Here is a 15,933-nt window from a genome sequence, read left to right as displayed (position 1 = left end):
CTGTTATCAATATTTTATTTTATTTACATACGATGATGATTTTTAATGTTATATTTTTGTTAACTTTCTTCGAATTGTATAATTTTTAACATGTCTTTCCTCTAACGTCCGAATGATGAACAATATATATATATTGAAATTTTTTTTAAAATTTAAGTATGATGTACTGTACAATACAGTACTTTCTATTGCAAAGAATTTTTAAATGATGTTAATATTTTATAAAAGTTTAATGATTTTTTGTCATTTTAGCAGAAAAATCTGCTTTATATAATAAACTTATTGAGTTTACTTACATATAAATTTATGCAGTAAAAACATTACAAATTATATACATCAATAATTATACGTTTAATTATAGATTAGTACAATTATTAATTTTAATATATTAATATATATGCTGGAGCTTGCTCGTTATTTAAAATGTAACATTATATATAATAATACGTTCTTTATCTTAAAATGTAGTTCTGAAAAACTTAGTCAAAATGAAATAATTTCATAATAATAATTAGAAAAACATATATGTTTAAAATGTTATATTTAATACATAATTTATATTGTAAAATATTAAATTTAAAAAAAATAATAATAATAATGTTGAAAGAAAAATGTTTAGATGTCTGAGCATTATATACAAACCGAGAGTAACAACGGGATATATTAATGCTAAGTTCAAAAGATTACATATACTGTAACTTTTATGAGAATTTTAATAAAAATTCTCATAAAAACCATTTAAAACTGAACACAGACTTTTTAAAAATTAGTTATTATATTTTTTGAATATTTCGGTTTTTTTAATATGCCATTATTAGACGAAAATATAAATCTTATAATTGCTAAGTTAATAATATAGATTATTTTAAAAATTTTTAATAGATTTTCCTTATAATAATCTACTGCCATCTGGTGACAAAAATAATAAACAAAATAGCATATTGTTCACTTTGATAACTGTTATTATTCTCTATGATGTTTTAAGACTGTCATTCAAGAATCGAAACTAATTAATAATACGTCGAATCTTATATATATATAAGCCTTCTTTAGAAGGACACGAGTTTAATGAAATGAATATTTATATATGATTTTCTTAACAGGTCTCCATGTCGCCCTTACATTCTTGGGCACCATGTGTTCCTCAATCAATTTTGGCCAGTACAGGCAATGTGACGACGGGTCACAGGACGCCAACCCCATGCAGTGATAATGACTGCGACATCCCTCTTAACTTGAGCAAACCAAAAACTTGTTCCGGTGGTAGTACTAGCAGCAGGTAATATAATCTAACAATATTATTTCAATTTTTTCATAATGTAAGCTGTGTATAATTCATAAAAATTAATCAATTATAGTTTTGTTAAATTATGATTAATTTTCTCAAATACTTGAAATCATTTATTTTTTGAATTTTTAAAACATTTGACAATTCATCTACAATAAAATTTCATTCGTTCGTTGAAAAACCATTGAATTTATATACAATTTTTTTTTTTTTTAAATTTACAAATATGTAATTTTCTAATAAAAATTTTTAAATCATTTAGTAAATAATTATTTATAATCAAAAACTTATTTATGATCACATATATATTTCATCATATTAATTACTTTTGAAATTATTAGTGCCAGTTGTAGTCCGACGCCCCAAGCAGCAATTAAGTTGGAATCTAGAGACAGTATATCACCAGGATATACACCTAATCATACTTCTTCGTCTACTTCACCTGGCATTAGCTCAGCCACTAATTTAAATTCTGCATCACCTGTATCTAGTATGGCTGCTGCAGTAGCTGCTGGATTCTTAGGAACAGCAGGAGCAGCATCATTACCAGTAAGAATATAAAAATAATTTTATTTTTCCACGAAAACAAACTCATTTTGTAAAATCATTTAAAATATAATTTGATATATATCTTAATATGTTCTCAAACAATATGTTTATTAATATATTTTGATGTTATAGATGGCTGCACCGTTTCTCACACCTTCCTCGCCATATGGTTCAATCCCACCTCATCTAAGGCATTTATCAAGTGTATCATTTGGAGGAATCGTTGGACATCCAGGTAAGGGCGAGTTCTGAAATTAAAATAATAATAATAATAATAGGCCTACAGCATTTACTAAAATTACATAAGTTATATTACACAAAATCGTATCAAAATACGGATCCAGGCCATATTCTGAGTTAAGATAGTACTAAATAATAAAAAAATGTCTTAATTATAAATGGATATTTTAATGGACATTATTAATTTTTAAAAGATTTATTCAATACTTAAGATTTATTCTTAGTTTCTCAGCATTGTACAGTATAAATGTTCAAATTGGAAACTTTATACGCAATGTTCAGTTACATGATACAGAATCGGAAAAATCAAAAACAATTTAAAATGAGGATAAAATAAATAGCTTATATGTATTGTATGAAATTATTACGCAATTGTATATCCTTTAGAACGACTGAAGTTCTAAAGCAGGGATGGCGAGCCTTTTTGAGTCCGTCTGCCATATAGTAAGCATAATTATCTTTAAAAAATATTTATGCGTGCCGAGTTTTAGATTTCGAATAACTGTATTTAAAGAAATTAAATGAAAATGCTTTAATTAGAATAAATGTAAAAAATGTGATTGTAAAAAGGATGATCAGATGATAAACCGAATGGATGATTGGAAAAGTTGAGTGATAAACCGAAATCATATGACATGTTACGTGCCAGAGGATTTCTCCAAATGTGCCACAGGTTCGCCCCATTCTAAAGGATTACAGAAAATAGTTATCTTAATAATGATAATTATTAACATTTTTCTTCAGTATATTTAATTGAAACCAACTATTAAACTACAATTATACTTACGTCCTAATAAAAATAATAATTTATTAATAAATGAATCCATATTAATATATATTTATATTAGATGTTTCAGCAAATAAACATAGATTTAATCTTGCTAAATTTGTTAACATTATAATACAATAATAAATTATACCTCGGAATTATATTTACAGGAAATTTAGAATCTGGTCTTTCATCCAAAGAAAGTATTTCGTGTACCGTGTCAGGAATGAGTGCCTCGTCTCATTGTGTTACATCTAGTGCTTCATCCGATAAGTTTGCCCTTCCTCTCTATCTATCAACACCCGGAATAGCAGCAATGAAAAAGGAAAGTTCTGTCGACAGAGAAACCGATAAAGGTAGATTTTTCAATATACAAATTTTGCAGTTCCAATGAACTACTGTATTACACAGATTTTTCACTTTTAAAATTGAATATTTTCAATTCTTAAGCAGTTTATATATATAAAAAAAAAACTTTATACATTTATTTTATTTGCCTATTTGTCATCAAGATTTTCCACAAAATAAAATTGGATAATTGAAATTCTCACGAATCTTAGCACCATTTTCTTTCTGAAATTCAGAATGAATTTCTTATTAATATTACCGTAAATGAATTCAGAATTAATATTAAAATGATTATTTACGTACCCGAATTAGCTTTTAGTTTAAACAAAAATAAAATCAGTCACGCGATGATTTCAATATGATAATTTAAAAGATTACCTGAATTTCCCTAATTATTAATTTTATTAATTTTATAATTTGATATTTGTTCAAAGCAACGTTCTCACTTCGCTCAGAAACTTTCTTAGATTAGTTTTACTTTTTAAGAATGTATTTGTATTTACTTAAATTCTGTAAAGAATCAATAGAAATAGGAAGGTAATATCATCATATACTTTTGTTTAGGTAAAATAATGGGGGCTAAGATTATTCGTCAAAATAAGAAAGATATGGAAGGAAGACCTCACATCAAACGACCGATGAATGCTTTTATGGTGTGGGCCAAGGACGAAAGACGAAAAATTCTCAAGGCTTGTCCGGATATGCACAATTCCAACATTTCCAAAATCTTAGGTAAGTTATTGTTCCGATTAATCTAACAGTAAGCGCGCATGGTATAATTTCGGTTCACGTTAATAGAAAACGCAGAGAAAATTAATTCTAAAATTAATATTCTGTACATTTTTAAAGCATTTTTCATTAACTATTTAAAGATCATTGTTAATTGGTTGGGAAAATCTTCAAGTAAATTATTTTGGCTACTAACTCTATGTAGACTGCTGCCCTCTGTGTTCGAAAAAGTTAACTACAATTATTTATTTCGAAATTTAATAATACTGTATTTTCAAAAGTCTTAATAACTAGCGAGAAGTATCACAGTATAAAATTATGAACGTTTTTGAAAATGTTATTAAGACTGGCAAATTGTTAAATTTTATAAAGGCTTATAATTAAAAATGCCGAAACGTAAACGAATCTTTCGTTTGTCAAAGTGAATAAAGCATCATTTTTATGCTACGGTATTAACAATTAAATAATTAATATGTTAGGTGCAAGATGGAAATCGATGACAAATTCAGAAAAGCAGCCATATTACGAGGAACAATCACGATTGAGTAAATTACATATGGAAAGACATCCCGATTATCGTTATCGACCCAGACCAAAGAGAACGTGCATCGTCGATGGCAAAAAATTGCGAATATCCGAATATAAACAATTGATGAAAGCAAGAAGACAGGAAATGAGAAATTTGTGGTAAATATCCAATTCTATAATAAAAGTTAATTAATTACTAATGTCTATTACTTAGTTTTGTTCGATTATCCGCAAAGGTGGACCGCGTGATTACAAAACTTTCGTTATAATTAATTCTTCATTTAATTATATTCTGTTTAATAATTTTAATTATACAATTTTAATAACGAGCAACCTTTATTTTCTTTTCGCTAAGAAAATAAAGAGAATACGAACGATTTCGTTATTTCTTTTCAAAAATTGTCACACGTAATTTAAATGAATCGCTCGCTCAATTTTATTAGAAATAATTCATTTTGTCATAATTTTAAGCGTTTTAAAAATATTTTATCGCATTTTTTCTAATTAAAACTTAATTTACAGACGTTATTTAATTAATTAATATAATTTTAAACACGGATTAGGTTTTTAATTTAATTTTTATAAATATAAAAAAATTAAAGTTGATAAGCTATTGTTTTTTCACTTTAAAATATTTAATATTTGGTGAAAATAATTTTTTAATGAACTATTTGAAAAATTCCAATCGATTATGGAATTACATAACTTGAATAAAACGTTAAATTTCATTTTATAATAATTAATGAATTACTATCATTTTCGAAAAAAAAAATGAAAAAATAAAACATATCAAAATATTTATTTAGGACAATAAACAAAATGATAAATTTGAAGCTAATTGTCTCTATGTAAACAAACTTCATACATTCTTAAATGTTTCAAATAACTTGACCACTAGGTCCACTAGGACCACACGAATCAAAGGTCAAATAGGTCAAATAACTTGACTAGTGGTAAAGTTATTTGACCTATTTGACCTTTGTTTCGTTTATTTTCGATTTATCCCTTTTATTTAAAACTATTAATTTCGTGTTTGAATTAAATACTGTATTTAGGATTCGTCCGATGAAATCGTGAAGGTATTTCATTGGTAGTTAATTTTTTTTTAACTTTAAAACTATCTAGATCAAAATACTGTATAATATTTGTGGTATAATAAGGATTAAAAAGTAGGCGAAGTAAAAATTAGGATAAGTAAAAGAAATTTTTAAAATAGCCAAAATCATCACATAGAGGAGGCTGTTCGATAAAATCAATCTACAGTTTATTTATTTGATGAAATATCTCCCCATTAAGAATGGAAAGACAGTTAACTTAGTGTTTATCTCAATTTTATTTATTTATTATTAAAATTTCCTACCAACACTCACAAGTTACTAGAATAATAACCTGGATAGGTTACCACCTTTATTTTTCAAAATCATTTACAATTCTTCTTTGTACGCCATATCATATTCCTGATGTCGGTGACACCTGGCGTAGGTTAGTAAGTAATTAGTAATGCGCCGAGGTGTATCTAGGGAAAGTTACATCCAGAGTGGTTTCCCGTTGCCTTCTCTGGGGCACGATGTTACGCGAGGGGAAATGGCTTCCGGGAGGTCTTGTAAGAGAAACTGGCCTCTCTTCAGGTGTTACAAACATGGAGAAAACCTGGAAAACTCCAAGCGCGGCGCGAACCCGCGACCGAACTTCCAATGTTTAGCGACAGAACCACTCGGCCACTGGTGGGCCTTCATTTACAATTAGTGAATATGTAAAAACAATTTTATAAGAATACAAATTACCATTAAAATGTTAATTATAATATGAAATTAAAAGCTTTGTATGAATAACATTATGGTAAAAAGAGAGCTGTAGATATATATATATATATATATATATTATATTTTAGCATTAGATCTTTTAAATATGTAGCTCACATTGTTTTGTTTTTTTTTTCTATTTGTTTCTGTTCTGTGGTTTTTTTTTGAAATCTTAAAATTGAATTTCACCGTATATTGAAATGAGACAATAATAAAAGCAGAAAATTTACTGAATATATTGGTCCAGGAATTATTGTTAATTAATCATAGGTAAACATTCTAATTTAATGGAAAACTGTTATAAAAACTTAAAAAAAACTGGAGCAAATATCTCTCTCCCATGGTCTTTATTGGTGTTTGTTTAAATATTAGAACAACCATTGTTGAGGTTTATATTTAAAAAATTAAATTTCTTAAATTAAAAATTTAATGGTTATCCATTTAGTGATGAGATCTTGCATTACATATACAAAGTAGGTAGGAATAGCAGAACTAAAGATACGCATTAAATATGCTTTATTTAGAAAAAATTAATCCTGTATTATTACTTAAGGATAAAAAGTTGGAAAATTTCTTAAAAAACGGAATATTTCGTACTTTCTTACTGAAAAGTAGGATGATTGTGAAGCCTGTTAAAATCTGAAGTAACTTTAAATTCCGTAATTATTATTAAAGTATTAATAATAATTTTTGAAAACTCGATAAAACTTGTGTATTTATTTGACATTTTATTTCATTTTTAGGTATAGAGACGGAAATGTAGGACTTCTCGATACTCCGACATTAGTAAATCCAGCTACAATGACATCACTTCTCTCAGAACTACCAAATACATCAACCGGAGATGTAATGACTAATTTAGCACCTAAAATTCCTCCTCCTCATCCCCAAACAACGACAAACGGAATATCTGATGTGAAAATGTCATCCGCATGTAATCCGGCATCAGTCCAAGGAATGGGTAACTTGAGCGGAGTTGGATCCAGTCAATCTCCCTCAACTTCCACCGCAATGGAAACTTCGACTTGAAACAAATCTCTGTACAGCAAAGTTATTACTTCTCTTAATAATTTGTGTTATTTTCTTCGTGGACCGGGCTCTCCCGATCTGAAATACCACGTGGGAATGATCTCCCTAATGATTCAAGAACTGATGTTTCATTAGATGAGTAGCATCCTGGTTCGGAATCAGTCCCATTATTTGTGTTGTGTGGAAGAAAATAGACAATGAACATGAAGATCAGTAAAATAAGTGAGAAAATCAACCCCCGATCAATTATAATTTCGCTAATTCAAGTTGTTTCGATTCATAGTCAATAAGGGGTATGGTTTCAGAGAATGACAAGTTATGAAATGTGCAATTAAATTTTTTTTTTTTTTTTTTTTGATTGACGAAGAAGGTAATAAGGACATATTCTACTCTCTTATTCTTAATCATTTATGTTTCTGAACTGTCTTATTACCGGTGATTCTAAGAGAGTTCCGTCGATTATAGACTGCGTTATATTTACAGAGAAGACAAATGCATTTACTTTTTTTCTTCGTTATTGCTCGTCCCAAGAAAACTTTCTGAGCATATTATTAAGAAAGGATTTTTACCTTTCAAGAAAGAACTTTTATAGAATCAGATGGCATTTCTTAACAGGCAAATTCTTAAGGTTTCCAAGGAACTCTTTGCACTGTTAAAAATATAGTTGCGTAAGAGTTTCGTTAAATGCGACCTTTAACCTTCGAATTTTTGTTGTTGTTGTTGTTATTTAGTGTTAAATTCAGAAATAAGCTATCGTGGATAGTACAATGCATTGTAGAAAAGCCTTTAGTCTGTAGAAGTCGCAACATATACTGTATAAATACTGGAATTCTGCTCAAGAATAATAATCATTTTTGTCGTATAAAATGAGTAAAGTAACTTCTAGTCTGTGATGGACAACTGCAGAGTAGCTAGGGCTTTATTGAATGTGTCAGATTTTCATTACTCATCACTTTGTGATTTTTATTTCTAATAGGTATGAAGCAACCGAAAGTAATTTTAGCTCTTAGAGTTTACAATTTTTGGGCATTTTTTTCATTAATTCTCCACGAACTAAAAGCTAAAACTACAGTTTTAATTTTCATAATATTATGTAAAATGATTACCGTTCTTTTCTTGTGTTTTCTAAGATTTCATTTGAAATTATATCAAAACTAAGGGCTTAACTTCACTGCTATACTTGGTTGGTTGTCTTTTGACAGTGTCATCAAAATAATATTGTCAAATGTATATAACGTTAAAACTTGATGTGCCCACTATCACTGTGTCGTCTACGTATAGAAAGCAAAAGGTTGTTAAGCTCCAGTTTCTTTCTTGTAATTCTATAACCTTTAAACTTAGCATCTTACTGTACTGTATTGTTATCATATTTGTGTGATATCTCATTTCAGCCCTTTTCTGATATATCTGCACATTGCAGATGCTCATATTCATCCTCAGGAAGAAGCAAAATGTTTCGTTTTTAGTCTTTCTTTCCAAGATAATAGAGAAAAAAAAATAAACAAACTAAACGTTCGTCTTCCTTGCATTTATTTTATATAAATAGATATATAACATTTATTCTAAACACTGTTGTCTTGGAAGATTGGCTTTTGCTTCTTCATTCATCGAGGCAATGGCCAGATATTTTTCATGCATTTTCTTTGATATTGCTTCTCGGCAATCTAGGTCATTTCCATTTTCCCCCATATTTGTGTTTTGCATCCCTTTATGTATATTATTATATTATTGTTAATAATTATTTCTCCAAATTTTCTTCGTACGAATCGATCTTATCGAAAGAGGTGTTGTCTCATAGTTATACAATTATTCTTCTTTCATTGTTTTCTTTAATTCTTTTGCAATCGACAAGTTTCAAACTAATATGGAATGCATAGTTTTTAGTATACTGATAATAGTCACGAGAAAGAAAGTTCAGGCCGAATGCACAAAGTGCCATATCAATAACTACATGACGATCATCATCTTGTGACTCAAAATTGCGGGTTTGAATTTTTGAAAATTGCATATTCATTGAATGATATATTGTTTACAGGGAATGGTAATTTAGTTTATCTAAACTTTATGAATTACTTAGGAACATATTTTCGGCCTGTTTCTTTTGCGCATTTATTTCTTTAACATGCCATTTTATGATAAAACTCAGTTATGATCATTTTCCTAAGTATTAATGCTTAGGATATCTTTTTGTACAAAAAAAATATCCAAGAAAGAAAATTAATCATGCAAATTTTATTTGAAAAATAAAATGAATGATCTTTCTGTCAAAATGGTGTTTTGACTTACAAAATATAAATATTTTAATTGTTTCTATAATTTAAAGATTTTCATATTTTAAAATATAAGAGACAATTTCATATACAAAAGTTTCCGAAAAATCTCACGATTAAAAATAACAGTAATAATAATAATAATGATAATAAAATTGTAACATGAAATACGTGAATGTTCTGTAATATTCATTTCGGATTTACACATGCTGTAATATGAGCAGCATACGATTTTAAATATTATCTATTGTGTCTTTTTTTAATATTTATGTTTAAATATGTTCAGTCAATAATAAAACTGTAGATAATGTTTGATAAACTGATATTAGAATTCGTTAATTCCCTTAATTTTCGAGATTCTGTTGAAAGAACGATATTTATTTATTTTTTTTAAATCATTACACTAAACTTGGGTATCCACGTTAGTGATTTTGGCGCGCCAAGCCAATAAGAGCAACCCAGCATTTAGTCATGTGACTTCCGCGCGATTTGCAGAGTTGATATCACTAACCTGTAAGTGTACGAATGAAGGGAGAATCGCAATCTGGCGGGAAGAAAAGAATAAATCAACGATGGATGACGACCATGCGATCATCTTAGAGACGTAACTATTCTTCCTATTGATAGAAAACAAAATAAAATAAAGCAACAATCTATTACTTTTTTTCATCTTAATACTTTTTATCCCTTTCATCAAACTCTCTCCTCTCAACCTATAGGTTGATGGGCAACATGGAAAAAATAAAAAATAATAACACTTGAGTTATTAAGCTTTCCTGTCTTGGACGAGCAGTTTTGCCGCAATTTTCCGAAAATTTAATTTCTCAGTTGCTGTAGTGCCAATTTAATTGGCACGATTTAGACGCTAATTGTTTCTAGAACGCCGAAAGTGTTCAAATCGCGCGACGAAATCGCTCTTGCGGATACGCAGTTCAAGCCTAGGAAGGCGCATGCGATTTTCTCTTCCCAGACATAAATCGCATGCGTGATTCTACAGTTAAAATCAGTCGAAGCATTATATGATATACAGCATATAATTACTCATTATAAATATCTAATTCAATAATAAAAGAAAAGCTTATAATAAAAGAAAGGCTTATAAAACAAATATTTATAGAAGTACAGAACGAGCAATTAATTGTTGTTCAGGATTTTTATAAAGAATTAAGTTTTTATAAAAAAAAAATTTAAAAATCTTACGCCGCACATTCCATATAGATGATACGCGTATCCATTATTGTCGCTTGTGTAAAATAATAATAATAATAATAATAATAATAATAATCTCCTCTTCAATGCTATAAAGTGTATTTCTGAATAAGTCTTCGAAATAGCTGTTTCATTAAATTTTTTCGAACGAATGTTGCCCTGACGTCAACAAATTCTCTTTCTGACCAACTGGAAGAAAGCTTAACCCCTTCTGTACATAACCCATATTGATGAAAGACCACGTGATCAGTCCAGAAAATAGTATTCAAATGTAGATAAAATTTCATTCCAGCTATTATTATATACAGTATTTTTTTTTTTTTATCTTTAATAAGTTTGCCTGCTAGATAGGCCTAATTTAACTTTTTAAAGACCGATTAATGATTTGTTTCTCTCTTCATACCACATAGTCCCATTAATTATTATAAATACTTTTATCATCATTATTCCATTATCCAATAACTTTACAAGGTCGAACCTAGATTTTATTAATTATAAATCATTTTCGTTTAGTATCTTATTATTATTTTTCCATTTATAACAATAGTTTTCAATGTTCACTGACAAAATTCATGTTTGTTCAAGTCGCGTGTGCGTGTGCGAACGAAACAAATCGAAATTTAATTTCAAAATTTAGAAATTAGAACTGTTAAACTGTCACATATTTCAATATATATACTATTACTTAATAAATAATAACTAAACATAATAAGTAACAAATTAATCTTGAAAAATCTGAATAAAATACCAAAGGACTATCAAATGAATATATTTTTGTACATTTTTTATTTTACTAGAAAATTTCAGAATTAAAGTTATTTTATATTGACGTATTTATTACATATAGTTAATAGATTATTTTTCAATACACTGTATATTCTCGTACTCAAATATTATTTATGTTTACTTTCTTCGGTTTTTTGGGAAAAAAATCTCATTGGACCGATCTGGAAGGGCTCTTGTAACGTATGGGGTCCAGGACGAATTCGTCACTCCTTCTCGGTTGTTCTATTAACGCAGTCATAAGAATATATCATTGTCAAATGCGAGCTCATGAACTTCGATTATGAATGACAAAGTCAAAAAAGGTTTTTATCGGAAACATTTTCCAGATCTATTTTACACAATCTTTAGTTCCTAATGGAAGGATATACAAATATTTTATTTTCTTTCCTCTTTGCGGGCACTAAGAGCTTTTTAGCACGTTCATCGTGAGTTCAGATGACGAGGAACGAAAATTTCTGAATCGACGTCCTCGAACCCGAAATTCCAGAATGGCAGAATGGCTTGAAGGAAATAATAACGTTGGAAGCTACTGTATTGCTATCGTATTGTCAGAAAATATAATTGAAATGCAATTAACAAATTCAGGGAAAATAAAAATGATTTTGAATTTAAACACAATAAAGATATCTTACAACAACTATTATATTTTCAGCAAATCAACGAATACCGATTGTCCGTAGCATATTTACTTATTAATGTTTAAGTGGATTAATTAGTGATGTTAATTAGTAGTCAAATGAAAATTTTATCGAAAGTCATATTGATAAAACGAACGTAACTGTATTCATTAAACCCATTTTTATTCAAAGTAATCATTTTTGTAAATTATACAATTAAGATCACATCTCGTTATACAGTACGATGACGATGTAAATTGTCTATTATAAACTCTGAAAGGAATCCATCTACATTATTTTCAATGCCTTATGTTACGTCACTAATGTACAGTACTTGTCGACACGACCGCCAGTCGCTATTTGGATTTAAACTGTTATATACGTCAATTTTTATCATATATTGTGTAGGTTTTTGTATGAATTCTGATTGACAAATCATTCACTTTTTCGTTAAAAGATTTAAGAAATTGTTAAATTCGACATTATTTTGTGATAATAGCGAATTCGTATAACACATAGAATGTTATTACGAAACTTTTTAACAGTTCTTTAATTAATAAGCACTCACTAACTAATTGAATTAACATTTTACAACAATTTAGTTGAATATTACGTTTATAGAAACTTACGTTCAATGCTGAAGTAAATTAGATTAAAAGGAAAAAACACTGGAAAAGTTAGTTTCGAATAATTTTGACCCACTTTTTAATGATTTATATATTGTAAGATAAACTTGAACGCGTTCCGTCGATAGCTCAGCTGGTAGAGCGGTGGACTGTAGTAGTGTGTGTGCTGATATCCATAGTCGGTGGTTCAAATCCGCCTCGACGGATTCTTTTTTACCTCACCTCGTTTTCAAACCTAAATTCAAACAGGTTTTATAATGTTATGTTTTCTATATTCGATGTTTATCATTAAAATGTAGTAAAAACTTTCTCAGAAGATTTATAATTATAAAGCATTCACCGCAAGTATATTTTTTTGTTTTACTTGGTATAAAATTATGTTGATTTCTATTTAAACTGAATTCTTAGAATACACGGATACACAAAACGATAAAACGATCTCTTTGGAGAGAGGGCGAAAGATAGAAAAATGTATTATGGATCTAAACGTATTGCTATAAACATTGTCTCTGGTATGCGAATAATTTTTGATTTTCTGATTGGGACATTTTTATTCCATTTGTAAGTCTCCTTTCGCAAAAGCAATGTAGACTGAATTAAAAAACAAGCGACGTCTTTATTCCCAAAAATCGTAGCCAAATCTATTTTTTCAAGAGCCCTAGGCGGTAATAATCGATAATTATAGTTATTTACAAATTTTTTAAAATTAAAAATTATAAAATACTCCTTATAGAGCCTTTCCTTCCTTCCTTCCTTATACAAATCCTTCCTTAATCCAATTTCTTCATTCATTGGGCTGGAATTTGAAAAAATTGTAGACCTATAAATTCCCACTATTGTCTGTTGTCTGTCCTTCCTTACTCTCGAGAACGGAGTTAGATAGATGAAAACCGATACCAGATGTAGAAAGCTTAAGGGCAGAAGGCCCAATTAACTGTATGCAAACGTCTGATGCAAACCAGAAGTCATGTTATTTCAATTCAAAAATTTTCTCTGAAAAATTGTCCCTTGTGTTAGATAGATGACAGGCACGACTCTATTGTTAAAAGAAAAAGCATGATGCACAAGGACAAGCCACTACTAATTTCAGGTGGAGAGCATATATTTTAAATTAAATTAATTAAAAATATGATTAAAAATTGCAGCCTGGCATTGTTCGATGTCACAATAAATAATTGCTCATTTCATCACAGGAATTCTTGGTAACTGCTCATCAATTATAATAAAAACATTATGAAAATATGTAAATAATAATTTACAGATCTCAATATTTCAATATGATTAATGCTCAGTACAACAGTATGTATTACACAATAACCAACATTCTCAAATAATTTAAATATTAAACTTATGTTTTATTCGAGTGTCTTATTAAAAAATTTTGATGATGGGTCTTTTATATAACAAAATACAGCACTTAACAATACGAAAGGCTGCTTCGACACAAATCCGAAACCAAGTGACCAAAATGGCGGAAAACTACGAAGTCGATTGACTTAATACAAGATTCGCGTCATTTTCTTTCGTTGCCAACATCGAAAGATTTCGAATAAATATCGAAATTACTCACGTATCATTCGATTTCTTAATCCGAGCCAATTCTAGCCAAATTTCTTTCATCGTCTGCGCCACGTAAGCTTCGTTTCGCAAAACACAACTTAAAATAATATCGTTTTCGGAAATTGTAGCCGAATATTCTTTTCTACATGCGCCGCACGCGGTAATAATTGAAAAATGTAATTACAGTATGTGCTAATTTTACAATAAAATTAACAAAATACTCTTCATACTATTGTTTTTGATTTCAATTATAATTCTAGTTATAATATCGAAGCATTGTAAACGGGGGAAGGACATTTCAACATAAGAAATTTGAAATCGAGAGATCAATAAACCGATTCTGAAGGTATCTAATGCTAATTGGTTCAAATTTAATATTTCAATTTCCAGACATTATTTGAATTCTCTTTTCCCGACAAATTAATAAAAGATATTCTTAACGGTACAAAATTATGGGTTCGGCCAGGCCCACAATGGGGCGGCCGGGTGGTGAGGGACGGGGACCGACATTGTCTGGATATGTCGGTCCCCGTCCCTCACCACCCGGCCGCCCCATTGTGGGCCTGGCCGAACCCATAATGGGCTTGCTATAAGAGGCCCTCTTAGTGCCCACTGGGCGGAAAGAGTTACAAAAAAAAAAAAAAAAAAAAAAACGGTACAAAATTACCACGATCAGAACTCAAATTGGCAAGAAAATTTTATCCAGGGATTGCATTAGCATTTCTTGTAATACTCCGTTCGCACCGAGTATTTCAATCTAGAACAGTGTTTCCCAACCTTTTTTGTGCTATGCCCCACCTAAGCCTTTCTAAAATTCTTATGGTTCCCAAACATATATGTTGAACTCTTTTGGAAAGTCTCTCGTTGTCGTGTTCGTTGATGTTTTTTCTTGCACTTAATTGCCACACTGTTTTATCGTAACCACGATAAAACCCAATCCTTTCATCAAAGTCTCTTGCACTTTCCAGTCATTGCCAAACGCGGCCTAGAACACCACAACTCACGTCTGCCCACCTCGAGGTCTGGGCAAAGAATGTTCTTTCTCCTCTTTCACCGGCTTCAGGGCCTCGTTCATCTCTTTGTTCTCAGTAGTTCCCAGAATTGTTAATCCCACCCCAAGGGAAAAGGGTTATAAAGGAAAGTTCTAGAAAATTAAAACTAACTTAAATCAATATTTACAATAAATACGGCGTACAGCGGCTATACTGCTAACTTAAACTCTGGACGAGTTTCGAATTGCCCCCCCCCCTGTGGGGCGTGGGTCCCACGTTGGGAAACACTGATCTACATTGTGACCAAAGTCCGCGACTGTGCTGTGGTGCGACCTCTCTCGACCGTTTCAATCTCGACTGAAACGAGGTTCAATCGCGACCATTCAAGAGAGTTCTTGAAACTAGATCCAGTCACAAGAGAGTTCCCACAATCCCTTGCGCGCGAGAAAATTCAGGATGGCCGCGGAATGCGTGTAGGGCTATCTAAAGAGAAATAAAAAAGATATTTGGAGAGACGATGACATCTGTCTATTATTAAATATATGGCAAGAAAAAGTATTTATTTCTAATCAAAATTCCATTTTGTTTGTT

General features: G+C 30.0%; 1 protein-coding gene and 1 non-coding gene across 10 annotated transcripts in view; both read left to right on the top strand.

Annotated features, from left to right (window-relative positions):
- The window catches only part of LOC136983191 (transcription factor Sox-13-like), a 377,109-nt gene extending 367,234 nt beyond the window's left edge, over positions 1-9,875 (top strand). For all 9 annotated transcript variants that reach the window (XM_067279851.1, XM_067279854.1, XM_067279856.1 and 6 more), the window contains 7 exons: positions 1,104-1,279; positions 1,630-1,837; positions 1,970-2,072; positions 3,017-3,202; positions 3,759-3,926; positions 4,403-4,610; positions 6,997-9,875. In XM_067279851.1, coding sequence (XP_067135952.1) covers positions 1,104-1,279; positions 1,630-1,837; positions 1,970-2,072; positions 3,017-3,202; positions 3,759-3,926; positions 4,403-4,610; positions 6,997-7,282 — 1,335 coding nt within the window. In that variant the 3' untranslated portion in view covers positions 7,283-9,875. The remainder of the gene's footprint in view (positions 1-1,103; positions 1,280-1,629; positions 1,838-1,969; positions 2,073-3,016; positions 3,203-3,758; positions 3,927-4,402; positions 4,611-6,996) is intronic.
- A 3,033-nt stretch (positions 9,876-12,908) lies between these two features.
- TRNAY-GUA (transfer RNA tyrosine (anticodon GUA)) lies at positions 12,909-12,996 on the top strand. Its single transcript is given in 2 exon segments — positions 12,909-12,945; positions 12,962-12,996. It is a non-coding gene; the product is annotated as a tRNA-Tyr (tRNA).
- The last annotated feature ends 2,937 nt before the right edge of the window (positions 12,997-15,933 follow it).

This window comes from Centruroides vittatus, unplaced genomic scaffold (genome assembly GCF_030686945.1).
Source record: "Centruroides vittatus isolate TY-2023 unplaced genomic scaffold, ASM3068694v2 contig_878, whole genome shotgun sequence".
Classification (NCBI taxonomy): Eukaryota; Metazoa; Arthropoda; class Arachnida; order Scorpiones; family Buthidae; genus Centruroides; species Centruroides vittatus.
Note: the sequence above shows the minus strand (reverse complement) of the source record. Positions and strands in the feature narration are given on the sequence as shown.